The 16967-nt window shown below is 43.3% G+C and overlaps 1 protein-coding gene across 1 annotated transcript in view; it reads left to right on the top strand.

Moving 5' to 3' along the window:
• The window catches only part of LOC125428763 (cytochrome P450 2K6-like), a 62377-nt gene that overhangs the window by 45005 nt on the left and 405 nt on the right, over positions 1-16967 (top strand). The window contains 1 exon segment of the mRNA XM_048489386.1: positions 16610-16751. Within this exon segment, the coding sequence (XP_048345343.1) occupies positions 16610-16751 (142 nt within the window).

Raw genomic sequence — 16967 nt, 5'->3', positions numbered from 1 at the left:
CCTCCTGAAGATACCCTGAAGTGATGGTGCCCCTAGCTATAAAATGCACCCCCTGCTGGCTGAAAACAGAAAACACACACACACAAAAACAAAAAATGCAAACGAACCTTAATTTTTCGGTATATCTGAATAAATTTGGGTATACTGAATCAGAGATTCAGCTGATTTGGCTACAACAATAATTTTACAGCTGAATCAAGCCAAATCTGAATTTTGCCTAATTTTTTTCGGTATCGCTTAAGTTTAAGAGAGTTACACTTTAAAGCTGTTTGAAGCATTCAGATCCTTCAGATCCTCTGAAGATGCTAGCCACAGATGCAGGCGAAACGTCAGGAGAGAATGCTGCTAGAACACGGCCATACAGCCCGGAAACCACACAGCACTCCAGTGTTTGAAGCATTTATATCTCAATCAGGCTAATCCAGGCCTAGCCTATTCTCTAGCACTGACTATATTCAAAATGCTGAATCGTATGTGTACAGCTGATTACTTTTGGATGTGTTCCTCTAGGATATCTGCTTTTATCTTTTTTTCTAAATCATGACAAGACTTAGAACGCTGTACAAAAATGTAATTAAATGTAATATGGATAAGTGGTTTATATAAAGCTGTTCAATATTAGCATTAAGCCCCCATGGTGGCTTAAACTTTTGAGTTTAAAGATCGATCTTGCCTCCATTTGGAGTAGATGTCTTTTAACATCCACTCTCTTAAAGGTGCTTGGGATCATATTGGTAAAGGACATAGAAGTTTATATCACTCTCTGTATGGCTTCGTTGAATAAAACGAGAGACTAAAGGCGAATCTAACTGTACATTTTTATTTTTTATTTCTGTTCAAAAACCCTTTTTTCTGGTTCTTGTGGACATTCCCATATATAAGAGTCCATAAGGGAACTGTAGGAGATACACACAGTGTCCATTTGACAATGGAGAAGTCCATTTGAAATCAGTAAATGTGTGTCTGAATACCTTGATGTTAATTAATAATCTAAATACTACTCAGTGCCCAAATAATAATTATCCTGAGTCACTGGAGCTGCAGTTGATGCATTTTGCATGTCAGACTTCATTAGGCTCCACCTAAGTTTTCCATTCGTTTCAATCTTACTTTTGTTGTGTGGCTGCAGCCAGGAATCGTTGAGAACTAAATAACCAGTTTTAACCACTGCATGAATTGTCATTAAAATAGTTAAAAGGTTATTTATAAATATTTTAAAATATTTAAAAAACGCACTGCACTTTTATATAAATATGTTTTAAAAGATGCCGAACTGTAATGATTTTGATATTTTATGAAAGACCTTATGCATCAAAGTTAATATATATGGACTGTATTTCACAGTGTAATATTAACATCATAAGAAAATTGTAAAAGCTCATTTTAAATTATTGAGAAAAAGGCAGGAAGGGGGAGGGCAGGGAGCTGGAGGAAGAGGAGCAAGGCCAAATAAGTTGAGAGGGGATAGAATTCCTCCCACACACGTCTTCACAGGTGCCTCTACACAACTGGAATAGCTATGGCAACTTGAGATCTGGCTCTCCCTTCCGTTCAGGTATAATTTTCGCTCATAGTGAGAACTGGAGAGCGATGCGGCGGTTTGTGTTATCTACCTTACGGGACTACGGAATGGGCAAGAAGACTATCGAGGACAGGATTATTGAGGAGTGTGGTTTCCTGATAAAGAGATTTGAATCTTATGAAGGTGGGTTGGTGCTCTCTGCTCTGTCTCCACTGCAAAACAAATGGATTTTTAATCATTTATCAGCATGGGTTGTTCCCAAGAATTCTAGCAACTGTTGCTCGAAAGCTTTGAAATTGTTTGCTACACATTTCTGACTTCTATGCATACAGCTTCCCTGGTTCCCTAAGGAGACAGGCTCTTCTTGTGGCTTGCTTGGCAACTCTGTTCCTTCCTTTCAGGATACAACATTTCTGTCTATAAGAGCCAGTGTGGCGTCATGGTTAGAAGCAGGTGGACTCTAATCTAGAAAACCGGGTTTGATTCCCTGCTCCCCCACTTCATTTGTTAAAACATTTATAAGGTGGCCTCCACCATCCGTCTTACATAACTTCATGTTATGTTAATTCATAGTAAAAAAGAATAAGATAAAGAATGTTATACGGCTAATACTAAAATTGTCAATAATTTTATAGATATTTATCATTAATTACTCAAATTTCTAAACTACCATTTTTATAATTCACAGTATATTATCATTATACATTTAATTCTATCACAACAAAAGAATGATGAATTTATCCAAAAAGTATTTTTTCAGTGGTTCCCAGAGGGTTTCTTTCTTCTTTGCTTCTTCCATTTGTGGCAATATAGTTAAATTGTCTAAGTCCATGTAAGTCCAGATTCTTGTATACCAGTCTCTTATTGAAGGTAATTCTTGCAATTTCCATTTTGGGGTCCCCAGTTTAAACAACATTGAAAGTGATGCTATTTTGGGGTGGATTCTCCCCCTCCCTGAAACAGCATCCCTTTCAATGTTCAAACTGGGGACCTCAGATTCTCCCTTTAAATCCATGCCGAAGGGGGTGGATTTAATAACAATAACAACAACAACAACAGCAACAACAACAACCTTTATTAGACATTGAGAGAATCAAAGAAAGAAAGAAAACAAGCATTGGCAGGAAGGGAGTGGATTTAAAAAGAGAATCTGGGGAAATTTAGGGGGTGCCTGCTGTCAGGGGTGCAATTATTAAGATAGCAGCACCAAAATTTCAGAGTGTCTTCATGAGACCCTGGGTGATGATACCACCCAGGTTTGGTGAAGTTTGGTTCATGGGGTCCAAAGTTATGGACCCTCAAAGGTGTAGCCCCCATCTCCTATTAGCTCCCATTGAAAACAATGGGGGATGGGGCACTTCCTTTGGGAGTCCATAACTTTGGACTCCCTAAACCAAACCTCACCAAACCTGGGTCATATCATCAGGATATTTTGGTGCTGCTAGCCTAAAATCTGCACTCCCTGCAGGCCAAAAATGGAAAAAACACTGAAAATACAAAATCCCCCACAAACGAACCTGCAATTTTGTCGCCCACCACAAGGTGGCACCCTGGGCAGCAGCCCACTTTGCCCATTGCGAGGAACGCCTCTGCTGGACACTCAACAATCTCTAATGGTAGACCGAAGTATATATCATGAAAAGTCTCAGTCCCCTCAGTCCCACTTAACTATGTTTAGGTAGATACACAAAGCTGAAAATATTATTGAGTCCTTGGCCAATAAGTCCTCTCTACTTCCAAGAGTGGCTGTCTCTGCAGAATGCTGATTGGCTGGCCCTATGTCAATCACAGAGCCACCTAGCTATCTGGTTGCACAGAGGTCTGTAAGACCTGAGCAAGGTTATTAATGATAGGACATTTTTAAGGTCATTAATTCATAGGGTTGCCATGAGTCAGAAGTAACTTGATGGCACATAAAACACATGCATGCACACACAGATACACACTTAGTTTCTGCCCTTGCTGGCATCCTAAGCCATTGAAAGGCAACAGTATTGGTAGCATTCTTTCCTAGTTAAATATTCCCTTATTTTTAATTTGTGTAGGAAAACCATTTGAAAACACTGATATTATGAATGGTGCAGTTGCCAATATTACAGTATCAATATTACTTGGCAAACGATTCGGATATGAAGATTCCACATTTATAAGACTGCAAAACTTGGTCACTGAAAATGTTCGGCTTTTCACAAGCCCTTCAGCACAGGTAACGCCTCCATTTAAAAATTATTCTCTCTCTCTCTCTCTCTCTCTCTCTCTCTCTCTCTCTCATACACACGCACGCACACACACACACACAAGCATACCACAAAGCTGTGGATGTGTGAAACTATAACTTTTTTAAAGCGACTATTGTTGTAAACAAACACTACCTTGTTACATTACTTACCTTATCAATGAAACCACTAAGCCAGTGATATAAGCATAAGCATTTATTGTCATTGTGCACGCACAACGAAATTTACAGCAGCATTCCTCGATGCACACAATTACAGACTCATACATCATACTCATACAATTTCATACAATACATCATATTCATACACTTTCAGACTCATACATCATCCTCACTTCCCCCTTCCTCCACACATCCCTACACAGCCCCAAACACATCAACACGAAGCCGCGGAGTTTAGCATAGCCACAGCTCTAGAGTAGAAGCTGTCTCTAAGCCTCTTTGTCCTAGATTTGATAGTCCTGTATCGCCTACCAGATGGTAGCAGTTCAAAAAGAGAGTGTGCTGGATGAGACGGGTGACGAACCTATGGCACGGGTGCCAGAGGTGGCACTCAGAGCCCTCTCTGTGGGCATGTGCAGAGTGGCTCCCCCCCCCCCGACACACACATCTAGACTGGCTGGGTCACTGGGCTCAATTATTAGCATTAAACCTAAGACCTAGTTTTGGGAAGCAGTGTAGGTAACCCTGTAAAGCACTATTAAGCCCCACTGATTTTCATGCAAAGAACTAAAGCGTGATCCTTTACCTGGGAGTAAGCTCGGTTGCTGGGAGTGGAGCTTGCTTCTGAGTAAACCCTCCTAGGGTCGTGATTCACCCGTTAGAAGAGTTGCACGGTTGCTTCTAAGCAAAGCCACTGACTACCACCAAGCTTACTCCCGAGTAACGCACGCCTGGGAGCCAACCGTTTTTTCTAAACTAAAACCTCAGTATTCAGGTTACATTGCCATGTTGGCACTTTGCGATAAATACCGTACATACTTGTGTATAAGTTGACCCGCATATAAGTCAAGGCACCTAATTTTACCACAAAAAACTGGGAAAACTTATTGACTCACGTATAAGTCGAGGGTGGGAAACGCAGCAGCTACTGGTAAATTTCAAAAATAAAAATAGATACCAATAAAATTACATTAATTGAGGCATCAGTAGGTTAAATGTTTTTGAATATTTATTTCAAAGAAAAACAGTAAACTAGCTCTGTAAGTGGAAAAGAGGGTCAACAAGAACAATATGGTAATAACAATAACTTTAAAAGTACAAAAACCTTAGCTTTTTTTGTAAGGAAGGGTTTTAAACAGTGGATCTTAAAATAAAAACTGGAGTGAACATGCCTGTTCACTGTGGCTCAAAACTGCCCTGCTTTTTAAAAGAATAGTTCATTATTTTTAGTGTACATATTTTTAAACTTGCACATGGCAGGTGTCATTGTAAAAGGAACGTTCACACAACCTGTCAGGGGAGGAATGTTTATGTTAGCAGTACCAACATTTCAGAGTATCTTTAGGAGACCCTCCTGATGATACCACCCAGGTTTGGTGAAGTTTGGTTCAGGGGGTCCAAAGTTATGGACCCTCAAAAAGGTAGCCCCATCTACTATTAGCTTCCATTGGAAACAATGGGGGATGGGAGCACCCACTTTGGGGATCCATAACTTTGGACCCCCTGAACCAAACATCCCCAAACCTGGCTGGTAACAGCAAGAGATTATCCTGATGATACCAGCCAGGTTTGGTGAAGTTTGGTTCTAGGGGTCCAAAGTTATGGACACCCAAAATGTAGCCCCATCTACTATTAGCTCCAATTGGAAATAATGGGGGATGGGGCACCCCATTTGAGGGTCCATAACTTTGGACCCCCTAAACCAAACTTTACCAAACTTGGCTGGTATCATCAGGAGTGTCACCAGATGATGCCCTGAAATTTTGGTGCCACTAGCCTAAAACCTGCACCCCCTTGCGGCCGACAAACTAAAAATCCTAAAATATTTTTTAAAATATTCCTGACTCGTGTATAAGTCGAGGGGGGCTTTTTCAGCACAAAAAAATGTGATGAAAAACTCGACTTACACACGAGTATATATGGTAAGTGGGTTTTGGGTTGCAATTTGGGCACTCAGTCTTGAAAAGGCTCGCTATCACTGCACTAAGCTGTCAACCTGTCTAAAGAAGATAATAAACTCATTTTTATGTGTGGTGAAAAGAAGATGTTGGTGTGAATCTCTACAGGAGACTGGGAGGAGAAAAGCAATAGAAATCAACTGAGACTCCTATTTTTTTTCCTCCCCAGGCTTCCTCTGTAATAGCACCAGGTAATCCAACGCAGTTATTTGTTAAAATCACCTTACTGACCACTTGCAAACCACACCATGACAAAAATCAACTTGGCCGCTGATACTGAAAGATGCAACAGGACGGGTGGGATGCTTAGAAGGCCTCAGACAGTCATGCCACCCTCAAGTCAATAAGAGTTTTCCCATTGCAGAATTTCTAAGTCTTAGTTGTCAGGTGATATAAAGGCTGGAGAGGAAGAAAGGGAGAGAGAGAATCATAGGCCGTTTCCGCATGGCGACGGAAGGAGTCGGGTCGGCGTAGATGACGCCGACCCGACCCCTCTGGGACCATTCGCATGAACGGTCCCAGAACCTCGTCAGGCCGACCTACCTGTCCTGCGGCCCTCCGGCACGTCGCCAAGGCCAGGGGACACGCCCCCCTGCCTTGCGCAACCGTTCCGGAGTCGCAGGGCAGAGGGGGTGTGTCCCCAGGCCTCAGCGATGTGCCAGAGGGCCGCAGGACAGGTAGGTCGCCCCCCGGACATGGGGGGAGGGAAGGTGCCTTGGAGCCGCTGCCGTTTGCACGGCAGCGGCTCCAAGCTGTCGTTTTCCAAAAACTTCACTGGGGAAGCAAGGTTGAAAAACGGCGGCTTCGCACCACTCGGGCGGAGCGAGGGCGGCACGGCTGCGAAGCAGCTGCACCCCCTGTGCGAACAGCTCCCTGAGGACGGCAAAAACGCCCGTGCGATTCCGCCAGTGCGAAAAGGGCCATAGAGTTTGAAGGAGCCATGCAGGCCATCTAATCCAAACATCTTCCAATGTGGGATTGAAGTGATTACATCTCTTTAGCCCCATCCACACATGCAGATAATGCATTTTCAATCCACTTTCAATGCACTTTGCAGCTATTGTGCAAAATAGTAAAATCCACTTGCATTGTGCCTTGATTCTGGGCTTTTGGGTAGATATTTGAAAAGGTGTCATGACCCTCTAATATCTTAGCCAAGGACTTGACATATTTCTTTGGGGATCACTTCTACAGAGAAGCCTTGAGAATTTTTTACATATTTGCAGAGCAGGCAATGAGAAAGCCCTACAAACAGTGCTGTATCTAAGGTAGGGCAGGTAGGGCATGTGCCCCATGTGCTACTTGAAGAGAGGTACGTTCCCTGCCTGCCTCCCTGCCCAATACAGCAGCATCCGCTCCGTTGAAGAGGGCAGCGAAAACACGATAATCAGCATGAAATGTTTGGGAAGCACAACGGAGCGGATTGAAATATATACAACTGAAAATGATGAGAAATTTGACTGCCCTTGAATTGGGATGGTATCTATAAGTAATTCAAGGCACCGATCCAGGATTTTCATTAATAGTTATGAACTTGTATTGCAGTCACAGTGGGTGACATTGACGCAATAATATTTACAAGATTATGTACATTGCTGGTTTAATAATTACATGATTATGGAATTGAGAGAAGGTTGTCTTGTAATAAATTGTTGCATGAATTGAATTTAAAGTGCAGATATATGTGTTATGTGTTATGGAGATATAATAGTCTGATAAGTCTAATAGCCAACAATTTGGCATACTTTACAAGTAATTAATAGGTAATATAAATTGCTTGAGCCAGCGCATATATACTTCCAAACATAATATGGGTGTTGGATTTAGTTAATTATGGACCAGCCCAGTAATCTGTATGAGTGTAGTTTATAGAAACTTCCCAAGAAATAAAGGAAAAAGGAAAAACTTCAATATTTATTCAAGTATCTTCAGTTCACAGCTTTGTTTCAGGTAAGAGGGAGATAGAAAGAAACCCTAATCTGAGAAATTACTTTCCTTAGGACAAGTGGTCACTCTAACGTGCCATCACGTGTGTGCAAGGAAGAGTTGCTTCTGTGGAAAAGCTCCACAGAGGCAGAGAGCCATTATCCATGTACTCAGGACAAAGGACAGGAGAAATGTAGCTGCAGCATGGAGAAGAAAGGAAGTTAGTGGGCGGTCTCCTGGCCCAGACAAGGAGGGCAAGCAAGAAGCAAGAAGTCCAGGCATGCAGAAGTCGCTCATTCCAACAATGGGATCATTTTATGTCATTGGTTACTCCTTTGTAGAAAATGATCAAAGATATTGGAGGGAAAACATCTGAGCTTTCCATCTGAGCAGAGTTGCTTATCTCTTTTCCTCCCCTTACTCATATTTTATTCTTTTAGCTGTACAACATGTTTCCTGCTCTGGGTTTCCTTTTGGGGGCTCACAAGACCCTCCTGAATAACAGAGATGAACTGCACGCCTTCATACAGGCCACCTTCATAGAGTACCTCAAGGACCTGGATGAGAACGACCAAAGAAGCTTCATTGACTCTTTCCTTATTTTGCAGCAAGAGGTGACACCATCATTTAAACGTATCACTAGCTTTAGGTGAAGTTTGAACATCTGAGTTTTTTAACGTTTCACATGTCAACGCATGGCTCGTTGGCATGGAACCTAGCTTTAGTAAAGAACAGCCCCATTATACTAGCAAGAATTTCTGAATTTCCAGCAGTTGCTGATATGTGACCAGTACCTCCTCTGTAGGTCACATGTTACCCACAGGCTAGAAGGCAAATTCTATTGGGGGAGGGAGACTCCATGACAAAGTCTCTTGTGGCCCCTCCCGCTCTTTCCTCCTTCCCACCATCCTTTATTTTCTTCTGTTCTTCCCTTTCCCCGTCCCAATTACACCAGCCTCCTCAAATATGCATGTGTGTGCTTCTCACTTCCTCTTTCCCAGCAATGTTATTCTTGTTGTTATAGTAGGAAGGGGGGAAATGATGCCTTTCCTTGTTGGGAAATTTCCTTAGACAAAGAGTTTCCTGGAAAGTATCCTTGTCACCCACTGCCCTCAGAACACCCCGAAAAGCTCTAGACGGACCCCCTAAGAAGGCTGACTTCAGTGCAGCACCAGGACAGTAACAAAACAATTTATAACCAACCTCGTAGCACCAGTGGGGAAAAGATTAATAGAAATATCCCTGAGAAATAGATTGTACTGAGGAATCCACAGCTCTCTGAGCAAGTAGACCATTTTACAGGACATTGGTAGACCATTTTACAGGACATTGGTAGAATGGTAGACCATTTTACAGGACATTGATTCATAGTGCTGACTTAACACATCATCAAGATCATGGTTATTGCACTGGCCATTGGTCAAATACAAAGAACAATCCAAAAATGTATGTAACGTATAGATATGTGAAAACCAAGGTTCGCGTCACACACTAAGGCGGAAACTAAATTAATACAAAACCAATAATTCTCTGAAGTTACTACTATAATTCATAAAGTGTTGTATAACATACAAACAGACCAAAGTCATGATTCAAATTCATCAAAATAATTGTCTTCAGTCTCTGTAAATATCTAGAGTCTCTCATTCAAACTCCCACAACAATTCATACAGTGTGACATTATATGCAAAAGGCCAAAATAATGGCTCAAAAAATGTCAAAATAAATATTTCCAGTCTTATAAATCCTTTAGAGTCTCTCTCTCAAACGCCTCACGCGTTTCAAAAAGCGTTTTCGTGGATATCTTCCTCAGGAGAAGAAATTCATAAATTCTCTTTTTCACATTTCTTAATTGCCATATGGATTTTCTACAAATAATAATAATAATAATAATCATAGTTTTTTGTTATACACACTTATTTTTAAACATAAACTTATTAACATTTTTAAACAATTTTAAACAATTTTGAACATTTTCAAACATTTTAAAGTGTTTTTAAACATTTTAAATAATTTTACATCATTTTAACAAATACTATACATTTTTATTATGATGAATAACCATTTTAGCTATCTTACTTATCTCTCCGTAGAGCTGTCATGCAATCCTTATTTATCTCTCCGTAGAGCTGTGATGCACTCCAACAATAGCTATTATGTGTAATGAAAAACAAGGAAGATAGTGAAAGTATATGGATTGCCCGTGATTACAATCAGCTGTGAATTTCTTAAATGAGCTACAGCTGTAATGCCTTTACAGATGACAAGAAAAATCAATCTCACGATTTAAACCAACAATATTGCTTTTAAACCTATGAATAAATCTATTTTCAACTCTTAAAATAAATTTGTCAATGTCAATATCACTTCTTGTTTTTCATGTGTTGAAAAATGTTGCAAAACCGCAAATTTAAAGTCACAATCCCTATGACCCATTTGAACGAAATGGGCCACCAAGGGCGCTTCCATATTCATATTGCTTATATTGCTGCGATGTTCTGCAATTCTCAATTTAAGACAACGCAAAGTTTTTCCAATATAAAACATATCACATGGGCATATGATGATATATATGCAATGAGTCGTGTTGCAATTTGAAAATTGTCTCAGGGTCCACTTCTGTCCTATTAAAGGTAAGTTAATAACTTTAGATTGTAATGCAAGTCATAGTGCTGACTTAACACATTCATAGTGCTGACTTAACACATTCATAGTGCTGATTCATAGTGCTGACTTAACACATCATCAAGATCATGTTTATTGCACTGGCCATTGGTCTTCATAGTCATTACACAAGACATAAAACTATAACCCAATGGTTACTTATACATTAAAAGGGATAAAAAATTGACACTTAGAATCATAGAATCATTGAGTTGGAAGACACCCCAAGGGACATCATCCAACCTCCTGCCATGCAGGAACACATAATCAAAGCGCAATTGTACTAGCCAAATCTGCCAAATTGCGCTGCGATTCTGCTTTTTTGCGATTCGGCCATGCCAAATCACCAAGCCTAGTCAAAACCCACCCAATTTTGATTGGTTCTAATAAAATGTATTTGTTGGCATTTACTGTGGATCAGTGTGGTTAGCTTCAACCATTTTCTACTTTTGCATATTCAAGAGATATTTCCCCATTTTCAAGTTTCATAATTCAGTTTACTTGCAGGCCATTCACAATATAGACCAGTGGTTCTCAACCTTCCTAATGCCGCGACCCTTTAATACGGTTCCTCATGTTGTGGTGACCCCCAACCCTAACATTTATCCATTTTACAGATGGAGAATACTGATGCAGAGAGTCTTAGGTGACCCCTGAGAAAGGGTTGTTTGACCCCCAAAGGGGTCGTGACCCACAAGTTGAGAACTGCTGATATAGACTGTTTTTTATTTCATAGAATAGAATAGAATTATATAGTTGGAAGAGACCCCAAGGGTCATCAAGTCCAACTGCTTGCAATGCAGGAACACACAGTCAAAGCACTCCCAACATATGTTCATCCAGCCTCTGTTTAAAAACCTCCAAAGAAGGAGACTCCACCACTCTCCAAGGCAGTGAATTCCCATGTCGAACAACCCTGACAGTCAGGCAGTTCTTCCTAATGCTTAGGTGGAATCTCTTTTTGTTGTGTGGACAAATACTTATTTAGCAGAGTTAATGCAATAATGAGGCAGAGACCAGTTGCTTTACTGAAATAAAGTTTACTTACTACAGGGAAGGGAAACTTGGAAGAAAACAATAAACATCTTTCTTACTAGCTAGCACCAACAGCCAGCTTGCTGCTTAGACTATTACATGGCTACTAAGCTATAGACTGAACTCAACGGACTGACTGACTGAGTGAGTGAGCACGTGCAGAGTGCAACACAAAGAAGATATATCTAAAGCCTACGTGCAGACCTGCATGTAGCCCACCCAACCAATAGGTATCAATTACCTGGTCACTGACTTCTGACCTCACTAACTAATTAGCATGCAACAATTAACTCCTTCATTACTGGATTGTGTGACTGGCACTTTTCCTGCACCTTGAATCCATTACCCCGTGTCCTGGTCTCTGAGGCAGCAGAAAACAAGCTTGCTCCCTCTTCGACATGACATCCCTTCAAATATTTAAACATAGCTATCATGTAACCCCTTTACCTTCGCTTCTCCAGACTAAACATCTCCAGCTTCCTAAGCCTCTCTTCGTAGGGCACGGACTCCGGACCTTTTACCATTTTGGTTGCCCTCCTCTGGACCCGTTCCAGCTTCTCAATATCCTTCTTGAATTGCAGTGCCCAGAACTGTACACAATATGCAATTGTACTGTGCTCCTCTTGGCACTATGGGCGTGCTCTTTTTTTTTTTTAACTGAGAAAGGTCCCTTTTTCAGCTTAAAAAAAAGGAGCAAGCCCATAGCGCCGAGTTGAGAGGCTGCAGCATCCCCTCTGCTCTAAGAAAGTCCCTCTGGGAGAGAAAGGGGTGCTGAAGCCTCTAAGCTCGGCGCTCTCCTGCCACAGGAGCTGGCAGCGCCAAGGACCCCCTCTGCCCCACGGAGAAGAAGGCTCAGCTCCCTGCTCCATGGGGTAGAGAAGGAAATGGCGGCGGTGGGAGCAGTACTTCAGTTGCATTTCCACAAAGTAACCAGCAGTGGCTGTATAGCATAGCTGGTTAAGCTTTGCGCTGCTGAGCAAGAGGTTGTCAGTTCAAGTTCACCCAGAAACAGGGAAGTCTTTTTTAATTTTTTACGTGCATGAAGGAACTGGGGCCGATTTTGGATTGTTTGAATAAATATGAAACCCCTGCTTTTGGCTTGCAGCGACCCTTTAAAAATAACACTGCATTGGTTGATGCTGCTGTTTGGGTCAAAACGTGCTCCCCGATTGCAATCCAAGCCCGGCTGAGTTTAGAGCACAGGATTGCAATGGACTGACTGCAGCTGGCCAGGGGAAAAGACGTCTTTTGCGCGGCAGCCTGAAATCACCTGAGCAAGGAAGGCGAGAGCTGGTCCTTGGCACGGGCCCTTCCTTCGCAGGTTGCTGGGTGCCTCCTGCTGCTCCCCCCCCCCCCGCAATTCCTCTGTCTGGCTGAGTGCCTCCACAGGATGACCAGAGGTTAACCACAAAACCCAACCCAGCCCCCCCCCCCCCCCGCAGCCTCACTCCGCTACCCCTCACCCACCTGGCAAGTGAGAAAGGACGAGGCTTTTTATAAGCCGTTTCTTCGTCTCATCGTTGTGTAAGGTCTGCGCATACTCGCACAGATGTGAAACCGTCAGGGGAAATTTTTTTAAAAAAAAAGAACCGCCCAGGAGCAGCAGCAGCCAATCAGGAAGCCCCTGAGCAAATCGCACGGCAGATCCACAAGCAGTGGGGAATTCAGCATGGCTGCTGCGTCGCCGGGAATAGGAGCCGTTTGGCTGCAGTGGGGACCATGACACCGCCCTGAAAAGGTCCCGAATCAAATCAAACCGGTTTGTACCACCCTCATTTTCTCTGTGGGGAACGCCCTTTATTGGGGTGCTGTGTGGTTTCTGGGCTGTATGGCCATGTTCTAGCTGCTAGAACACAGCCATACAGCCCAGAAACCACACAGCACCCCAGTGATTCCGGCTGTGAAAGCCTTCGACAATACAGAGGACTTTATTGTGAGACCGTAGTTCATCTGAAGCTGCACTAACCTTTTTGTGGCTCCTTTTTCACACACCCTTTTTTTAGCCATGTAATTTTTTGTGTGTGGTGGTGCACTTTTTTCACTTCCTGTGGTGCCCTCTTTTCCCTTGGTGCCCTCAGCACATGCTTGTTTTGCTTAATCCAGGGCTGCCTCAAGGACTTCTGAGGTGGAACCTCAATTTCCCCCAATCCCTCTCTCTATACTATTTCCTCTTTCCACGCTCCTGTCATGTCCTCTCCCCTGTCCCTGCATCATCTTTTCCACTTCAATCACCAACCAACCTTTTATCTACTTCCCACCTTCAGCTATTTACTATTCATTTACTTAATTTACAGTCCAACCTTCCCCACAACAAGGACCAAAGCAGATCACATTACTCCCCTGTCCTCCTTTTTATCTGCACAACATCCCTGTGAAGTAGGTTAGCCAGAAAGTATGTGATTAGTCCAAAATCACCTAGTGAGCTTCTACAGCAAAATGGGAATTTGAACCTGAGTTTCCCAGACCCTACTGGGAAACTCTACTACACCTCACTGGCTTTCATACGGTGGCCTCTGTGGAAGAAGAGCAAACAGGGAGGCCAAGTAGAGGCATGGAAGTCGGATGGTATCAAGTGATCCAGAAGCTGATTTCAGGCCGAGTGTTGCTGATCTCCAGCTGGGTCTTGGGGGTCTCCAGAATTACAACTGAACTTCAGGATAAAAAGTCTGTTCCCATGGAGAAATTAACTCCTTTGGACAGTTGAACTTTGTGCATTATATTTGGTTGAGACCTCTCCCCACACCGAAAAAAACCATGTCCTCTTCAGACTCCACCACAAAATGTCCAGGGATTTCAAAACCTACAGCTGATAACCCCAAGGTGCCCTTTCTCAAAGGCCAAAATAGATTTATAAAAGGGCTCTGCCCTCTCCCCCTTGTTTTCACTGGAAGAAACAAGCCTTACAATGCTATGATTGCCTAACAATAATCACTGAGGGAATCTGTTCCTTAAGCTACAGTGACTCAATTTATCATTTTTTAAAAATTTCCTGATGGTTTTTTTTTTCAGATTTCACATTTTTCTGCTTTTTTCAGAGCCTTTCTCAGGTTTGTTTAAAGATCTGTCTTGGCCATTCTCAGCTCCAACCACTGGATTACAGTATCCAAAGATTTGGCAAAGTTCAGTATTAGAAGAGATGTCAAGTATATCTATGTGTTATGCATTTATGAAAAGTGTTATATTCCATACTCCTCCACACTTGGCGGGTGCAGTTTGAACCATGAGGTTTATTTTTGTGGAAATAAATACTTTATTTTCTCAGATAAAGTCCAAGAAGAAATTGCACGGGTGGTTGGGTCTGCTCAGCCACGGACAGAACACCGTCCCCAAATGCCATACACAGATGCAGTCATCCATGAAATCCAGAGGTTCTCTAATATTGTCCCAATTAGTGTGCCACGAGCAACGACTGTGGATGTCACTTTGAAAGGCTACTCCATTCCCAAGGTGAGGAATCTTACTTCCTTGCATTAACTTTCCACCTTCGCTCAGTTGAGTATTCAATCTCAATTCATTTATTTCTCAGAAGACCCTGTTTTCAAATATTTTGTGGAAGTTAGTTAAGCCATGCTAAATCCCATTAATTTAAGTGTAAGAGAACGAAGTACTTCCTCGACCTTTTGGTTGAAATAATATGAACTTAAACATATCGAACTTAAACACAACCAAGGTTCATGCTGAATTATTGTAACATTTACTATGTTAGCAAGCCAAGTCAAATGCTTACTTTGCTTTTCTTAAACTTTTCACATGTAGGGCCCTATGCAGAGTTGCCATTTTCTTTGTCTGAAGGGTCACGCGTTTAGCTATGACAGGGGTCGGGAACCTTTTCCCCTCAAAGAGCCATTTGGCTCCCCCTCCCCTGCTCCCCCCACTCGCTCGCTCGCCCCCCCCTCCGCTCCCCGTCCACTTGCTCGCTCGGCCCCCCCCCGCCCGCTCACACACCCCACGCCTGCAGGGCAGGCATAGATGGGCCTTGCCGGCCGCCGGGCAATTGATGCGCCCGCCCTGCTCCGCGCAGGGCGGGTTGAAGAGGGGCGGGTTGAAGAGGCGATTGATCCGCCCGCCCTGCTCCGCGCAGGGCGGGTTGAAGAGAGGCCCGGCGGCTCGGCCTTGCCGGCCGCCGGGCGATTGATCCGCCCGCCCTGGTTGAAGAGGGGCCCCGGGCTGGCTGCGGGCTTAACCGGCTTGCGCCCGGCTATTGATCCACGCCTTCCCTGCTCTCCCTCGCAGGGCGGTGAAGAGGGGGGCCAGCGACCGGCTCCTGGAGCTCACAGAACAGCGGCGAAGAAGAGTCAGCATGGCATCATGAGCCGCGGGTTCCCGACCCCTGAGCTATGAGCTTAGCTGGCTTATTGATTTTCTTCATTTGACTCCAGTAGCAATTTGAGACCAACAAGGTTTGTGGGGTATAGGTTTTTGAAAGTCCAAGTTTTGAGCCCCCAAAAGTTTTTACCCCCAGAATTTTGGTGGTTTTGGTGTTCCTGGACTTGAGTCTAGCTCAGTGGTGGCGAACCTATGGCACAAGTGCCAGAGGTGGCACTCAGAGCCCTCTCTGTGGGCACACGCAAACAGAGTCCCCCCCCCCACACACACACACACATCTAGGCTGGCCTGGGCCGCTGGGCTCGATTATTAGCATTAAACCTAAGACCTAGTTTGGGGAAGCAGTGTAGGTAACCCTGTTAAGCGCTGTTAAACCCCACTGATTTTCGTGCGAAGAACTAAAGTGTGATCCTTTACCTGGGAGTAAGCTCGGTTGCTGGCAATGGTGCTTGCTTCTGAGTAAACCCTCCTTGGGTCGTGATTCACCCATTGAAAGAGTTGCATGGTTGCTTCAAAGCAAAGCCACTGACTACCACCAAGCTTACTCCTGAGTAACGCACGCCTCGGAGCCAATTGTTTTTTCTAAACTAAAACCTCAGTATTCAGGTTAAATTGCCGTGTTGGCACTTTGCGATAAATAAGTGGGTTTTGGGTTGCAGTTTGGGCACTTGGTCTCAAAAAGGTTCGCCATCACTGGTCTAGCTTTTCTACTTCAGACCAATGTGGCTACTTTTTGAAACGATCTTCGTTCTCTTCAATGATTTTGCTTTGACTTTGCAGGGAACTTTTATCCTCCCGTTGCTGTGCTCTGTGCTGCAAGATGAAACTCAATGGGAGAGACCCCAGCAATTCTACCCAGAGCACTTTCTGGACTCTGATGGAAAGTTTGTAAAGAGAGACGCATTCATGCCTTTCTCTGCAGGTATCTACTTTTAGAAATATGTGGGCTTAGTTAATAGATGAGGTGCTCAAGCCTAAGCACATTTATTTGGAAGAATGCCCTCACAGGCGTCCATCTCTCACTTTGAAAAACCAAAATGTCGGCACTCCGAACACTCTGAACACTTTTGGCATGAAACGAGAACTTTCACTGGGCATTCGTCATTCTTTCATCAATACTGCTCTCTCTCAGTAAGAG

This window comes from Sphaerodactylus townsendi, linkage group LG03 (genome assembly GCF_021028975.2).
Source record: "Sphaerodactylus townsendi isolate TG3544 linkage group LG03, MPM_Stown_v2.3, whole genome shotgun sequence".
In the NCBI taxonomy this organism is placed as follows: domain Eukaryota; kingdom Metazoa; phylum Chordata; class Lepidosauria; order Squamata; family Sphaerodactylidae; genus Sphaerodactylus; species Sphaerodactylus townsendi.
The sequence above is the reverse complement of the archived record's forward strand: the minus strand, read 5'-3'. Positions and strand labels throughout refer to the sequence as shown.